This window comes from Salmo salar, chromosome 04 (assembly GCF_965601325.2).
Source record: "Salmo salar chromosome 04, fSalSal1, whole genome shotgun sequence".
NCBI lineage: Eukaryota > Metazoa > Chordata > Actinopteri > Salmoniformes > Salmonidae > Salmo > Salmo salar.
The window spans coordinates 62,109,888-62,126,948 of record NC_138294.1 but is presented as its reverse complement, the minus strand read 5'-3'; the positions used below and the strand labels follow the sequence as shown (position 1 = coordinate 62,126,948).

Genomic DNA, 17,061 nt, shown 5'->3' with positions numbered 1-17,061 from the left:
GCAGGTGATGGTAGTCATCTCCATAGGTGTCACTGCTCCATAGGCAGTGTCCGTCTGTGTGTGTATCTGCATGTCTGTATGGGAGTGGGGTGTATCTGTAAATGAGACACATTAGCCCCTGTATGACCTACACTTTCCTTTCCCCATTGTTACCGCTGTCTGTCTCTTCCCCATTATTTGTTCTGATGGACTCCGTCTCTCCTTCCTTCCCTCCCACCCTGCAGTCCCACCTGATTGCCATTGGATAATCTCCCTCTCTCTCCACATCATGCCATTGCCAGCAACCTCCCCATCTCCCAGAATGTGTGTGTGTGTGTGTGTGTGAGTGCATATGTGCACATGGTGTGAATGGTGCAGGAAGCACAGTAAACGGTGTCTAATAGGAACAGGAAGGAAGAAGAAGCTGCATGTTCAAGTGCTGTGCTGAATGCTTTTTACTGCCCTGCAGCTATTGTGGAGATGGCTCTTTAAACTCCTGTAATTACATTTTAACGGCTCTTCCTCATGGCTAACTGCCTTCATTACTGCTGTACCTGCCGCCCAACTGGCCAAGTGGACCGTTAAGAATCCCCCCGCCCACTCCTGATGGATACTCGTTGTGTGTGTGACCAGTTCCGAGACGCCCATCCAAATGACCACTGTTGTTTTAGGATTTAGATCATGCTTGGTGCTCTATGTGCAGTTTCCAGTATATAAGTCAGCTCAATGTTTGCTACATTATTTACTTTTTATTCCCATGAGCAGTTTCACAGCATCGCATCATTTTACACCGCTCCCTTCATCTCCGTACGTCCCCATAGGATTATACCAGTGGAGGCTGCTGAAAGGCTCATAATAATGGCCGGAACGGAGAAAATGGAATGGCATCAAACACCTGACAACCATGTATTTGATACCATTCCAAGGATTCTTCTCCAGTCAATAACACAAGCCTGTTCTCCCCAATTAAGGTGCCACCAACATCCTGTGGATTACACTGCTATGGAAGCTTCTATCGTCATGAGATTGAGTTTATCCATCCATGTCCATAGTGGGCTGCTACCGTGTGCTCTCCAATACAGTTTTCACCTTTTACTCAAGATTGAACATGAGTCAAATCAGGAAATGTTATGTATATGCATGTATGCATACAGTACATCCTGAACAGCGAATCCATCATATATACAGTATATACGTGCATCATATCATAGACTACACGTTTGAATCATCGTCATGCAAGAAGAATCAAAGGCAAACGATTTAGTTGAATATCTCCAGTAGTCCCATACAGTAACATAGTTGCTAGTCTCTAAACTGAATCCAGGTGGAGTGTGTGTGCAGCAGCCCTCAGCTCCCGATACTGAGTCCAGGGTCATCAGGCTTGTACGTCTGTTCCATTAACAGAGCTATGCAGCCTGGAGAGACCATATCGACCTGAGCACAGGGCTTATCTGATGCGGACAAACATTGCTCCCTCCCTCCGTATACCTACCTTCCAGCTTCTGTCGATGAAATCCAATGATGCTCAAGGCTCTTGTGCCACTTGTTTCAAGGCTGTGGGGTTTGATTTCATTCCTGCATCGATTATATGGGGGCCTGGCGAGTTTCTTCATTATTTATTTGGATTTTGGTGGCTGGGGTGCAGGCAGGCTGTGTGTGACTGCTGTCATATCTCTGTGTGGGAGGGTACAGCGAGGGAAGGGCCTTGAAAAGGAAACCTTGCCTGTGTCTTTGTTCACTTTCCACAAAGCCAATGAGAGAGAAGGCCCTTAAAGTGTCATTAGCCGGGCTGCTTTGAGGAGCTAGGCCCCGACAGATAAACAGGTGGCCATTCTGAGGACAGACAGAACTCTGGGTGGGTTGGGGGATATTTAGCAGCCTCAGCTTCCACCTCAAAGAGATAAATGTAATGAGCTGATGCTGGGACATAGTGCCCTGACTACCCACTCACACAACCTTCTCCCCATTCCTTTCGTCTTTCTCCCTTTTCCCCCATCCATCTCTCTTGTGCCCTTACCAGCATGATCCTCAGCAGTCACTCCCAGGGGGCGTTTTTATTTATCTACCTACTCTCTGAGATATGCATGGGAATTTTCTAAATGTACAGCCCCCCCTTACCAAAAAATCAATTTACACTACCGTTCAAAAGTTTCGGGTCACTTAGAAATTTCCTTGATTTCCATAAAAACATAAATGAAATTAGTTGCAAAATGAATAGGAAATATAGTCAAGACATTGACAAGGTTATAAATAATGATTTTGATTTGAAATAATAATTGTGTCCTTCAAACTTTGCTTTCGTCAAATAATCCTCCATTTACAGCAATTACAGCCTTGCAGACCTTTGGCATTCTAGTTGTCAATTTGTTGAGGTAATCTGAAGAGATTTCACCCCATGCTTTCTGAAGCACCTCCCACAAGTTGGATTGGCTTGATGGGCACTTCTTACGTGCCATACGGTCAAGCTGCTCCCACAACAGCTCAATAGGGTTGAGATCCAGTGACTGTGCTGGCCATTCCATTGTCGACAGAATACCAGCTTCTTCCCTAAATATTTCTTGCAGAGTTTGGAGCTGGGCTTTGGGTCAGTGTCCTGTTGTAGTAGGAAATTGGCTCCAATTAAGCTCCATCCACAGGGTGTGGCATGGCTTTTCAAAATGGAGTGGTAGCCTTCCTTCTTTAACCTCTTGGGGCTAGGTGGGACGCTAGCGTGCCACCCGTGGTGCACTCCATCAACAGCAGGTGCATTTCAAGAGCGGCAAATTTGAATCCAAATAAATGTCAAAATTCAAATTTTTCTAAAATACAACTATGTTACACCATTTGAAAGATAAACATCTCCTTAATCTAACCACGTTTTACGATTTCAAAAAGGTTTTACGGCGAAAGCATAAATTTAGAGTATGTTAGGACAGTACATTTACAAGAGTTGTGTGTAATGTTTTGTCAAGTCAAAGACAGGGTCACCAAAACCATAAAACCAGCTAAAATGATACACTAACCTTTTACAATCTCCATCAGATGACACTCCTAGGACATTATGTTAGACAATGCATGCATTTTTAGTTCTATCAAGTTGATATTTATATCCAAAAACAGCGTTTTACTATGGCATTGATGTTGAGGAAATCGTTTCCCTCCAATAACCGGCAGTCAAGTCAGCGTCACAAATTAAATAATTAAAATTAGAAAACATTGGTAAAATATTATATTGTCATTTAAAGAATTATAGATTTACATCTTTTGAACGCAATCAACTTGCCAGATTTAAAAATAACCTTACTGGGAAATCACACTTTGCAATAATCTGAGCACTGTGCCCAGAAAAATACGCGTTGCGATACAGACTAGACGTCATGTTGGGGAGATCTAAAATCGAAAATACTATGTAAATAATCCATTACCTTTGATTCTCTTCATCAGATGTCACTTCCAGGTATCACAGGTCCATAACGAATGTAGTTTTGTTCAAAAAAGCTCATCATTTATGTCCAAAAATCTCCGTCTCGTTAGCACATGATGTAAGCCAGCCGGACTTCTCGTCATGAACGAGGGGAAAAAATATATTTCCGTTCGTTCAAACATGTCAAACGTTGTATAGCATAAATCATTAGGGCCTTTTTTAACCAGAACATGAATAATATTCAAGGTGGACGAATGCATAGTCTTTTATAACGTATTGGAACGAGGGTACCCAACATGAAGTAGCGCGCCAGGTGTCTAATGGGACATCACCGTTCCATGGCTCTTGTTCGGTCAGATCTCCCTCCAGAAGACTCAAAACACTTTGTAAAGGCTGGTGACATCTAGTGGAAGCAATAGGAAGTGCCAAAATATTCCTAAACCCCTGTGTTTTTCAATGGGATAGGTTTAAAGTCAATACAACACATCAGGTATCCACTTCCTGTCAGAAAATGTCTCAGGGTTTTGCCTGCCAAATGAGTTCTGTTATACTCACAGACACCATTCAAACAGTTTTGGAAACTTTAGAGTGTTTTCTATCCATATATAATAAGTATATGCATATTCTAGTTACTGGGTAGGATTAGTAACCAGATTAAATCGGGTACATTTTTTTTATCCAGACGTGCAAATGCTGCCCCCTAGACCCAACAGGTTAAGATCCCTTTTACCCTGTACAAATCTCCCACTTTACCACCACCAAAGCACCCCCAGACCATCAAATTGCCTCCACCATGCTTGACAGATGGCATCAAGCACTCCTCCAGCATCTTTTCATTTTTTCTGCGTCTCACAAATGTTCTTCTTTGTGATCCGAATACCTCAAACTTCGTCTGTCCATAACACTTTTTTCCCAATCTTCCTCTGTCCAGTGTCTGTGTTCTTTTGCCCATCTTAATCTTTTATTTGTATTGGCCAGTTTGAGATATGGCTTTTTCTTTGCAACTCTGCCTAGAAGGCCAGCATCCCGGAGTCGCTTCTTCACTGTTGACGTTGAGACTGGTGTTTTGCGGGTACTATTTAATGAAGCTGCCAGTTGACTTGTGAGACGTCTGTTTCTCAAACTAGACACTCTAATGTACTTGTCCTCTTGCTCAGTTGTGCAACGGGGCCTCCCACGGTGCACAACACAGCGTTGTATGAGATCTTCAGTTTCTTGGCAATTTATCGTGTGGAATGGCCTTAATTTCTCAGAACAAGAATAGACTGATGAGTTTCAGAAGAAAGTTCTTTGTTTCTGGCCATTTTGAGCCTGTAATCGAAGTCACAAATGCTGATGCTCCAGATACTCAACTAGTCTAAAGAAGGCCAGTTGTATTGCTTCTTTAAACAACACAACCGTTTTCAGCTGTGCTAACATACAGTGAGGGGAAAAAGTATTTGATCCCCTGCTGATTTTGTACATTTGCCCACTGACAAAGAAATGATCAGTCTATAATTTTAATGGTAGGTTTATTTGAACAGTGAGACAGAATAACAACAACAAAAAATCAAGAAAAACGCATGTCAAAAATGTTATAAAATGATTTGCATTTTAATGAGGGAAATAAGTATTTGACCCCTCTGCAAAACATGACTTAGTACTTGGTGGCAAAACCCTTGTTGGCAATCACAGAGGTCAGACGTTTCTTGTAGTTGGCCACCAGGTTGGCACACATCTCAGGAGGGATTTTGTCCCACTCCTCTTTGCAGATCTTCTCCAAGTCATTAAGGTTTCGAGGCTGACGTTTGGCAACTCAAACCATCAGCTCCCTCCACAGATTTTCTATGGGATTAAGGTCTGGAGACTGGCTAGGCCATTCCAGGACCTTAATGTGCTTCGTCTTGAGCCACTCCTTTGTTGCCTTGGCCGTGTGTTTTGGGTCATTGTCATGCTGGAATACCCATCCACAACCCATTTTCAATATCCTGGCTGAGGGAAGGAGGTTCTCACCCAAGACTTGATGGTACATGGCCCCGTCCATTGTCCCTTTGATGCGGTGAAGTTGTCCTGTCCCCTTAGCAGAAAAACACCCCCAAAGCATAATGTTTCCACCTCCATGTTTGACGGTGGGGATGGTGCTCTTGGGGTCATAGGCAGCATTCCTCCTCCTCCAAACACGGCGAGTTGAGTTGATGCCAAAGAGCTCAATTTTGGTCTCATCTGACCACAACACTTTCACCCAGTTGTCCTCTGAATCATTCAGATGTTCATTGGCAAGCTTCAGACGGGCATGTATATGTGCTTTCTTGAGCAGGGGGACCTTGCGGGCGCTGCAGGATTTCAGTCCTTCACGGTGTAGTGTGTTACCAACTGTTTTCTTGGTGACTATGGTCCCAGCTGCCTTGAGATCATTGACAAGATCCTCCCATGTAGTTCTGGGCTGATTCCTCACCGTTCTCATGATCATTGCAACTCCGCGAGGTGAGATCTTGCATGGAGCCCCAGGCCGAGGGAGATTGACAGTTCTTTTGTGTTTCTTCCATTTGCGAATAATCGCACCAACTGTTGTCACCTTCTCACCAAGCTGCTTGGCGATGGTCTTCTAGCCCATTCCAGCCTTGTGTAGGTCTACAATCTTGTCCCTGACATCCTTGAAGAGCTCTTTGTTCTTGGCCATGGTGGAGAGTTTGGAATCTGATTGATTGATTGCTTCTGTGGACAGGTGTCCTTTATACAGGTAACAAACTGAGATTAGGAGCACTCCCTTTAAGAGTGCTCCTAATCTCAGCTCGTTACCTGTATAAAAGACACCTGGGAGCCAGAAATCTTTCTGATTGAGAGGGGGTCAAATACTTATTTCCCTCATTAAAATGCAAATCAATTTATAACATTTTTGACATGCGTTTTTCTGGATTTTTTTGTTGTTATTCTGTCTCTCACTGTTCAAATAAACCTACCATTAAAATTATAGACTGATCATTTCTTTGTCAGTGGGCAAACGTACAAAATCAGCAGGGGATCAAATACTTTTTTCCCTTACTGTAATTGAAAAAGGGTTTTCTAATGATCAATTAGCCTTTTAAAATGATAAACGTGGATTAGCTAACACAACGTGCCATTGGAACACACGAGTGATGGTTGCTGATAATGGGCCTCTGTAAACCTATGTTGATATTCCATAAAATAAGCTGTTGTTTCCAGCCACAATAGTCATTTACTACATTAACAATGTCTACACTGTATTCCTGATACATTTTATATCATGTCAATGGACAAAAAATTTGCTTTTCTTTCAAAAACAAGGACATTTCTAAGTGACCCCAAACTTTTGAACGGTAGTGTACATTACAGCACAAAACTATTTCATATTTGACATCCCCATTACCTTCTCTCATGAATTCCCTATTACACTCCATCAACCCTGCTGCATCACTGTCCTTGAAGATCTGAAATCAATACATGAACAAAAGATGATACGTGTTTAATGCGTTCTATAGACAGACAGCTATGGATAACTGCTCATTATCCAAATCCATACTCTATTTATTATCTCCTTTTATCTCAAAAGACACACAATGACATTCCAATATAATGGAAATCTAACCTTTTATGTTTTTCCTGAAATGAGTAGTAATGATGATACTCAGCAGTCGATAGATGCTTCTTGGTAGCACTGGCTGGCAGACCTGACTCCATTTTTAAACTGAGCCACTCTCTCGCCATCGCTACATCGAGCACGGAGGATGTGATACTGTCTGTGAAAGTTGATCGATGTGTATTAAAGTGCTGGGCTCTTTTCTTGTGGTCGTCAGTTTGGCATGAGAAGTGCTAATGGATTTTGGGAGACATGATTCACTTTTCATTAGCCAGACCTGTCAATCAAGAGCCATCAGGAGTCTTTTTTAATATATAAAAGCCCCATACCCCTCTCCTCTATCAGTCCTTCCTCCATCACTCTCTGGCTGAGTTGACAGACTCAATCTCAATAGTGATTTATATTCCTACTGGGGCTATTCAGGGTACAACTGGAGATAAGGCAGATGGTGAAGTTCCTACATTACACTGTTGACCATATCTGTGGGCTGTCTTTGCGCTGTCAACTCATAATGCAGAACCTCTAGTTCCACCAAGTGGCCAGGAGTCAGCATTACCAGGATGTTCCAGGAACACTTCCCAATCTCAAAGTAATGAGCCAGGATGGACACTTTTACAGCTGGATTTAGTTCAGTTGGAGAAAGAGGGACATTGGAAATGTTTTTTGGAAGCTGAACAAGTGCTCTCTCAAGATATACTCAACAATGAAATACATGACCAAACAACACAACACTATGACATGTCTTACATATTTGAGTGTATCCCTGGTTGTAACCAAAGCCTCTTTCATCTCTCCTCTCTCTTCCAGTATTCATCATGGGGTCTGGGCTGCTGGTCTATCCCTTTGGGCTGAACTCCACCCTGGTGAGGTCCTTCTGTGGGGACTCAGACATCTACTATGCCGGGGACTGCCAGATCGGCTGGGGATACATGCTGGCCATCGTCGCCGTCATGCTCACACTCTTCCTACCCTTCTTCGCCAAATACGCACCCAAGGAGCATCTGTCCCCAACCCCCCTGCCCACTCTCTTATAGGACAACAACTGACCCCACCCTCCCCAACCTCATCCAGTCAGTCTGCTACAGTACTTCCTACTTCCCTGTATGATGGAGTGGGAGAAACCCCTGCATCCACTTCTTCAGTAGGATGCCATTTTAAAAAGCCCTGCCTCTAATATACAACTAGGCTATACCCAACTGTGAACAACATTTATGTACTAACTTCCTTCATACAAAAGCTATTTCTTTGATCTAATAATTTACCTAATTGAATGGAACTATTTTTCTCTCCCAATAATGTCAAACGTTAACTCGTATTGTTATGACTATTAATTCACATTTACTGTCAATTTGTGACTGCATTTCTGGTTAGACTTATTTGATATTCAGTATCTTTTCTGGAAAAAAATACATTTGAAAGAAACACAAGGATTGACAACAACTCCCTCTGTTCAGATAGACAGAAGTATACAGCGCATAAACCTTCCTATCATGTTATACATACAACGTTGGTTTAATATTACTGTAACCAGACAGAGGGTGATGGTCAGGACTAGAACCATAATATGAATTCATGGTGACATTAATAGTGGGCAATAAGAGTGGTCATTAAATATATCATTCCAGAATAATCAGGGAGTTGTTTGCAAAAGAGAAGGTGTGAAAATAAGGAGAATCTTAATGAGGAGGTAAAGTATGGCCTGAGATTTACAGACAATATGAGACATTTTTACAGTTATCAAAAAACATGGACACGCGTCTATCTTCAATGGATCAATGCGGATTTGGCGAACAGTAAAGACAATGAGAGACCCATTTGACATCAAGACTAAGCGAGGATCAGAAAGGATATGAACACGGACTCAGGTCTCAACACAGTGAGCGCATCAAGGATTCTGTCCAGTGGAGTTTGAGGAGAGTGGATTGTATAAAGGTTTAGATCCAGATGCCGTTTTATCCAGCATTGAACAACACTGACTGAATGGATGTCATAAGATGGACATGTAGCACAGTGAAAAATGACCCTTGGGGACTCACCATCTGACTTAGCCTACATCTTCAACATGGTTTTAAATGGACTATTGGACAGTAAAAATTCTAAAGAAAGAATTGAATAGATATTTTTCAGTGAAGGAGCTGTACCAAACAATATAGAAGCATCTGACCTGCCTTTAAGACAAATTAATATAGATAGAAGGTGTGCATAGTAATAACATAATACTTGTCTGATAGTTAACTTTTGAAGACATATGAAAAGCATTTGTTATACATTTTATGTTGGGATGACATGACATCCTTCTACCAACCTTTTCCCAGAGTTCCTAGTGTTAATATGGTTGTCTTGTAAACCCAAGTCATTATTGTTTCAGTTTTTACACCACACAATACCAGGGTTGGGGTTAATTCAACAAATTCTAATTAAATTCCCTTTCCCTGTAAATTCCATTTAATTACATTTAAAGTCCAGGTCATTGATTCCAGTCGTTGAATTTAGAGATTTCAATGCCTTTCAATTCCAATGTTAATTATTTAATTCCCAATCCAATACTATCCCCAACAATTCCACAAATTCTAATTCAATTCCCTCAGGCTGATTATGTCACAGTTCAGACCGCCCAGCCAAACTGGAAATAGAAATACAAGTTGAAATTATTTAAAACAAATAATGCAGTCAATGTTTGATATTATGTGCATTCATTCCATTAACTGGGAAATGTACAAATATTGAATTCCAATTGAATTAAATTCCAAAGATGAAATGTTTTTACAATTTGAATTCAATTCCAATTCAAGCAGACCAAACAGTCTAATTCCAATTCCATAACTTGAAGATTGAATTTAATTTGAATTTCAACAATGTAAATTCTCCACTTCATGAGTGAATTCAAGAATTGAATTTGAATTTCACATTAAATTGGAATTGACCCCAACACTGCACAATATTAGCTATACACTATAATTCAGGACTACATTAAATCAGGCTAAAGGCAATTAGATAAGACAGCATTGTCTAGAAATTATTGACTAGAGTGCAGATGAAGTTGGGGTTAGTTAATAGTAAAACAGTTTATCTAGATTAGATGATCTGCTCTGACCATACCAACGTGTGCCTTTATAACAGAACCAAGACAAGTTACTTCAATACTATTAATATCAGGTTACCATCTACTTCAGCTTAAACTGTGGATATTGTAGTGTAAAACAGTTGTAATTTTGTTATTTTCTCTGTGTGTGCTGTACTTTTCCTGTATATGTTTCAAGATGTGTTTCTGAACATTATGATCTTGTTGAAAACATTCTCTAGAAGAAAAAAGCTGATGTCTTCTAAAAGCTTGAAGGTAATGACAGATAGAACAAGATGTACTTGTGTTGAATTATGCTGCTGACACTTTGCCAGTTTATTCATAAGAGGTAAATAACTTTAATCACTAAATTAAAAGGTTGCAACATATTCCATGTAATTTAGAATTAGAGTGGTTGAGCTTGAGAGCTGTACAAATTTAACTTAGCTCAAAGTTATCAGTGTTGAATTGACACATTAACCACGTAATGTGTGAAGCATGGCTTAAAATAATTACATTCTGAGATAAGGTAATGGATTAGTGTTTTTTTGCCATCCCATTCCTGATTTTATTCTAGTCATGTTTCAAGGACAAATTGTATAATTTCCTCCACTACACAGCCAATGTAACAAATATTTTACATACATACTGTATTCCAAGGTGTGTGTGTGTGTGTGTGTGTGTGTGTGTGTGTGTGTGTGTGTGTGTGTGTGTGTGTGTGTGTGTGTGTGTGTGTGTGTGTGTGTGTGTGTGTGTGTGTGTGTGTGTGTGTGTGTGTGTGTGTGTGTGTGTGTGTGTGTGTGTGTGTGTGTGTGTGTGCATTATGCTGGGGTGAACTTTGGAAATTGCCAAATTACTTACAAAGAGGGAAAAGTCTTGATAAAAAATAGTAATTGTGTTGCCATGTTTTGAAAAGAAGACCAGGAAAAAAATGTTGGTATTTGTATTGGACCTCGTACTGTGCTTGATATTGGGAAAGACTGGGATTCACTTGCTGCACAGGATTTGTTACCCGATATGTTGAAACATTGTGTGTCAAGTCTCAGCACTGGTGAAAGTGTTTTTTTTTGTAGAGAGTAGTATTGGGTTTTCCATTGTGATATTGTATGTTGGTTGTAAATAAACTACTAACTGTATGTGGGTTCACTTTTCATCCTAAACGGCCCCCCATTTTTGAAATACATATTTTGAGATATTACCTCATCAATGTGTTTGTTTTACCTGAAACTAGCCTCTTGACAAAGTTTGCTGTTCTGTGAATATTCTTTATAATAAAATGTTTCATAAATGAGGAAGAGAAAGGGGTTTTATTTGTGTCCCAAAACTGAATGACACATATGAAACATTGGAAATATGTGTATAATACTATATAAAAACGGGAAGAAAAATAATTAAATATATAATCTGCTAATATATAGATGCAATTATATAGTTTAACATTATGAAATTCATAAACACAATCTTCATTCGTTGCTGGTCATAAACAGATAACAAGCAGATGATATTGTACACTTGAACAACACAGTTCTGACTATTCTTTCAAAATAATGGGGAATCATGTACTACTCATCCCTGGAAGAATCTTCCAACATGTCAAGTATCTACAGTGCCTTCGGACAGTATTCAGACCTCTTGACTTTTTCCACATTTTGTTACGTTACAGCCTTATTCTAAAACTGAATAAATTCTTCTTCTTTTTTTTATCACATAATACCCTATAATGACAAAGCGAAAACATGTTTTTAGAAATGTTTGCAAATTAAAAACAGAAATACCTTATTTACAGAAGTAGTCAGACCATATGCTGTGAGATTCAAAATTGAGCTCAAGGTGCATCCGGTTTCCATTGATCATCCTTGAGATGTTTCTACAACTTGATTGGAGTCCACCTGTGGTAAATTCAATTGATTGGCATGATTTGGAAAGGCACACACCTGTTTATGTAAGGTCCCACAGTTGACAGTGCATGTCAGAGCAAAAACCAAGCCATGAGGTCGAAGGAACTGTCCGTAGAGCTCAGAGACAGGATTGGGTCGAGGCACAAAAATGTATTCAGCATTGAAGTTCCCCAAGAACACAGTGGCCTCCATCATTCTAAAATGGAAGAAATTTGGAACCACCAAGACTCTGACAGAGCTCTAGAGTTCCTCTGTGGAGATGGGAGAAACTTCCAGAAGGACAACAGCACTCCACCAATCAGGCCTTTATGGTAGAGTGGCCAGACAAAAGCCACTCCTCAGTAAAAGGCACATGACAGCCCACTTGGAGTTTGCCAAAAGGCACCTAACGACTCTCAGACCATGAGAAACAAGATTCTTTGGTCTGAAAAAACCAAGATTGTACTGTTTGGCCTGAATGCCAAGCGTCACTTCTGGAGGAAACCTGGCGTGGTGGTGGCAGCATCATGCTGTGGGGATGTTTTTCAGCGGCAGGGACTGGGAGACTAGTCAGGATCGAAGCAAAAATGAACAGAGCAAAGTACAGACAGATCCTTGATGAAAACCTTCTCCAGAGCGCTCAGGTCCTAGGACTGGAGTGACGGTTCACCTTCCAACAGGACAACAACCCTAAGCACACAGCCAAGACAACGCGGGAGTGGCTTCGGGAACAAGTCTCTGAATGTCTTTGAGTGGCCCAGCCAGAGCCCGGACTTGGAACCCGATCGAACATCTCTGGAGAGACCTGGAAATAGCTGTGCAACAACGCCCTCCCCATCTCCCCCATCCAACCTGACAGAGCTTGAGAGGATCTGCAGAGAAGAATGGGAGAAACTCTCCAAATACAGGTGTGCCAAGCTTGTAGTGCCATACCCAAGAAGACTTGATGCTGTAATCGCTGCCAAAGGTGCTTCAACAAATACTGAGTAAAAGGTCTGAATAATATTTCAGTTTCTTATAAATTAGCAAACATTTCTAAAAACCTGTTTTTGCTTAGTCATTATGGGGTATTGTGTGTGTAGATTGACGAGGGGGAAAACTATTTAATCAATTTTAGAATAAGGCGAACGTAACAACATTTGGAAAAGGTCAAGGGGTCTGAATACTTTTCGAAGGCACTGTATATACAGCAGGACTTTATATAGGATCCTTCAGTTTCTAATAAAGATGACAATTCTTGCCATATAGGATCCCGCAGTTTCTAATGAAAAGGAGAACACTTGCCATATAGTGGTACTCACAAGGGGCCATGGGCAAAAACAATTGTATTGCCCTTGAATTGCCCTTTACGTGTTTCTGTGCCTCTGATCAGACTTCACTGAGTGATTTCACCAGGCCCCTCATCTCAGCGTCCGATGCTTTGACAGACTCCTGTGCATTCCTCTGCTCTGAGTGCAGGGCAGCCCTGACAGACATGCAGGTGAGTGTGTCCCTGGTGCGGTCGTAGTTTCCCACACAGCGGTGCACCTGGCCTCGGATCAGCCTGGGAATGTCCAGCTCCTGGTGGGGATGGATCAGAGATGGGTCAGACAAAGGGTATACATCCAGCACAACACTGTAAACGTAACATAATGGGTATTCACCCTGGAGATACAGTATGATTTCAGAATCCATATCCTCCAGCCATATCACAACAAACTACTGCTTTATAATGCTGATGATCAGTAGCAGCTGGTAAGAATTCCGTGGAAAGAAAATTCTAATCTACAAAGTTCTTTATGTTTAAAATAACTGCCTTTTTAAGATACAATTTTTTATGGCCTTAAAAAACACTCCAATTCATTTGGTGAACATGAAGTAATATAATGTTGTCCTCTGACTAACTCGACAGCCCTTGGCCTGCTATTGTATGTCTCCCTTTCCTATTAAAGAGGAAGTGTTTTTCTTACTCACATTTTCATAGAAGACACACTGCACCACCTCTTTCCCATCTCTCATGAGGAAGTTCTTAGCTCCATGAGACCCGGCGGTGACTGCAGAGTCAAGAGTAGCTGTGGGACGAACATAGAATAGAATAAAATACAAACATTTTGTAAATACAGTACAGGTAATGGTAAATACAACGTTAGTGAAGAGACCGACTGAAAACTAACCGAAAATCTCAAATAGGTATGGAGCTCTGTCCTTGAACTGGCTCCAGTGTCTCATGCCATCAATGACAGCAGTCAGGATCCTCAAAGAGTTCTCAATTGCTGGTTTGATCTGGAACACAGGTGGTGTCTTCCCAACATAGGAAACATGAATGCTTAGATACCTGCTCTAGTATTGAACAACATACATTTTACAAGGCTAGCATAATAAAATATATTAAGGATGTAACGTTACTGTATGAGCTGCCATTTTTAACTAGATTAAAGATTTACAATTGGGTTAAATATGAAAGCTATATCAAAGTTATCTTATGGTAAGTAATCTATGGAAACCTGAGTTTTCCTGCAGTATGTTACACTATACGTTACAATTATCACAGACTACTTACATGTTGTACCTGAGACTGAGAGGTATTTTGAGTTTGATATAAGTCTCTACTGTCCATCAGCTGTTTTTGTAGCCCAGTGTTGGTGGTCATTTTAAACTTCCAGGATGTGTTCTGCTTCTGCTGCGGTGGTCCAGGACCAGGAGTTGATCTGCTTGAAGGGCCAGGAGTTGGTCTGCTTGAAGGGCCATGAGTTGGTCTGCTTGAAGGGCCATGAGTTGGTCTGCTTGGAGGGCCAGGAGGTGGTCTGCTTGTTGTGGTAATGGGTGTAGACTGCTGGGAGTAGAGAGGAGGCTCTGGTGGGTTGGCCTGTCCCTGTCTGTAGCCAGACTGCTGCTGCTGACCCATGTGAGAGTAGCTACTTGGGGGTACTGGCTTGCTCTGTGTGTTCCCACTTATGCAAGGGCCGTTGTAGTTGCTCTGTCTGGGGTTTATCGGGGCTCTGGAGTCCTGCCTCACTGGTGGCTGTTGCTGTCCCATCTGCAGACTGAACATATGCAATATAAGTGATATGACTGGTTTATGTGTTGCATAATCATCAGACAACCCCAAAAAAAAACGAAAATCTCTAAAACTGTACTTACTATACAGTATATAGACCTGGTTTATCTGCAGGTTAACTTTTAATGTGCACTGCAAACATTTTTTAATTATGCATCTATAATAACTGCCTCTACAGAGAGCTCCAGAGACCTATCAACTGACCATACCTTGTATTCACAGCTTTATATGGGTGTGGTAGAGGTGCAAAGTTTCTCCCCACGGGTTCAGGTGCAAGTCGACTGTTTGGATACTGAAACTGTGGTTGAGACTGATGCTGGTTGCCTTGTCTGTTCCACTGACTGTTCTGAGCAGCAGGTGCAGGACAGCTTGGGTCTTGATCTTGGAAATATTCTGTGTTACCTGAGCAGAGGTAGAAAGTATTATTTAAAATGTTCTGTTAAAGCATTGATATGGGCAGCAAAATTGAATTTTTCCTCGTGTGTAGTGCCATCTAGTGACTTGGATATCTCTCTCACTTTGAAAATCCAGAATAAATTGATAACAGCCACATTTATGAATCGCACATGATTATAGCTACTACTGAAACACATGAGAAGTAGCCTATTTATCTTACCAGATATGTTGTTGGTAGAAGCTGAGCTGTGTGTGGACATGTATTCATTGCTGGAGCAGAATTCATTCTCGGAGGGATTGGATGTCAAAGGCAGCCTGCTCCTTTTCTTCTGGGTAAACAGAGGCACAGAGAGGCAGCCTGGAAAGGAAACAACCGATACCTGACAATCAGTTTATGACATGAATGCAGCCATCAGCCTAACTCACATTTGAATTTCACAAACCTGCAGTAGGTCTGGCCTGCTGCATTTCATATCTTCTCATCTTATTTCAGTGTCCACTCAAAGAATCTAATGAATTCATAAAATGTAAAATAGTTAGAACTAGCTAGCCAGCCACCTGTAGCCACAAAGCATCAGACCACTTCTTGCTAACGTTAGCTGTGGTTAACAGGGCCTAGCTAGCTAACGTTACTGACCTTAGCTAAAGCAATTGTTATCAATAGCTATTTCAGTTTTAGTAGCTAACTTAGCTAGAGAAACAACAAATAAAGCATCGTCCTCAAACAATAATTCGTTTTAATGAAGTTACATTTAATGAAATAATGTATTTTCAGTGTATACCTGTGGTTGCTGTTCCAATGTAACTAAATACCTGGTTCTGGCTAGCTACCTCGCCAGTCAGATGGTCACGCGCTAATGCCCGCGATTTCTCAGGGTAATGTACCAGACGTCTTGGCTAGATGGAGCTACAACAGTTACCTCGCTACTTGTGCAGTGCACCAGGATAGGGAGACTGCACATTAGCTATATAAATATGGTAGAAAGAGAATGTGGCCTTTTCTGTAGCTTACAGGCTGGAGATAAAATGTAATGAGAGGGACACTTTTTACATCATGCCGGTTTCTCCAATCAAATAGCCTAACCTAAAGGCGCTCAATCAAATAAAGAAAATGCCCTGTTATGTTAACAAACAACATATCCTAAAAACAGGACAGGTCAAATTAAAATGGACAATATGGAATGGACGATAACGACTGTTGTCCAGGAATTTCACCCCATTGTCATGATCAGTGGTTTCAAGGTTGTATCCTTCAATTTTTGACAAGCGGGTTATTTGGGGCGACAGGTAGCCTAGTGGTTAGAGCGTTGGACTAGTAATTTATAGGCGCAAAATCGAATCCCCGAGCTGACAAGTTAAAAATCTGTCAAAGCAGTTAAGTTAACTCACTGTTCCTAGGCTGTCATTGGAAATAAGAATCTCTTCTTAACTGACTTGCCTAGTTAGAATTCTGATTTTCCTGCATTGCAAATAGGTTCGCGATAACTCCTGGTAAAGTTGGGTAGCCTAATTGATTAGTCACGGGAATCAGGACTAATAAAGCTAATGCCCTGTTTTACAAACGATGGGCATTCATTCATAAAATTCCATTGTGGGCTACACACCAGTAAGCACAAGCACGTCTTTTCTTGGTCCTGTCCGTGTGTCGTTTTGTGGTGGTAATGTAGGCTTACCACATAGATGGGCATTCATAAAATGTAATTTCAGGCAACACTGTTAGGATACACCTCA

At 41.2% G+C, this 17,061-nt stretch overlaps 2 protein-coding genes across 3 annotated transcripts in view; one reads left to right on the top strand and one right to left on the bottom strand.

Moving 5' to 3' along the window:
* Positions 1–11,180, top strand: part of LOC106603516 (LHFPL tetraspan subfamily member 7 protein-like) — a 164,415-nt gene extending 153,235 nt beyond the window's left edge. The window contains exon 3 of the mRNA XM_014197307.3: positions 7,767–11,180. Within this exon, the coding sequence (XP_014052782.1) occupies positions 7,767–7,993 (227 nt within the window). The 3' untranslated portion in view covers positions 7,994–11,180. The remainder of the gene's footprint in view (positions 1–7,766) is intronic.
* A 128-nt stretch (positions 11,181–11,308) lies between these two features.
* Positions 11,309–16,691, bottom strand: LOC106603612 (uncharacterized). 2 transcript variants are annotated; one of them, XM_014197495.3, is made up of 8 exons: positions 16,113–16,688; positions 15,774–15,839; positions 15,551–15,688; positions 15,144–15,336; positions 14,437–14,920; positions 14,051–14,177; positions 13,851–13,948; positions 11,309–13,457 (listed from the first exon to the last, which is right to left on the bottom strand). In XM_014197495.3, the coding sequence occupies exons 2-8, from the start codon at positions 15,811–15,813 to the stop codon at positions 13,266–13,268; spliced, it is 1,272 nt and encodes a 423-aa protein (XP_014052970.1). In that variant the 5' UTR covers positions 15,814–15,839; positions 16,113–16,688; the 3' UTR covers positions 11,309–13,265. The 2 variants fall into 2 exon arrangements, with proteins under 2 accessions (XP_014052970.1, XP_014052973.1); XM_014197498.3 differs by lacking the exon at positions 15,774–15,839 and having other exon boundaries at positions 16,113–16,691.
* Between the last annotated feature and the right edge of the window lie 370 nt (positions 16,692–17,061).

Bases quoted from the DNA above. Each gene is read 5' to 3' on its own strand.
- LOC106603612 (XM_014197495.3), bottom strand. From the start codon at position 15,813: ATGAGAAGATATGAAATGCAGCAGGCCAGACCTACTGCAG. The intron at 13,949-14,050 runs GTTAGTTTTCAG...TTCGTCCCACAG, and splicing joins ATACCTATTTGAGATTTTCG to CTACTCTTGACTCTGCAGTC. The intron at 13,458-13,850 runs GTGAGTAAGAAA...CATCCCCACCAG, and splicing joins AGTGTGTCTTCTATGAAAAT to GAGCTGGACATTCCCAGGCT.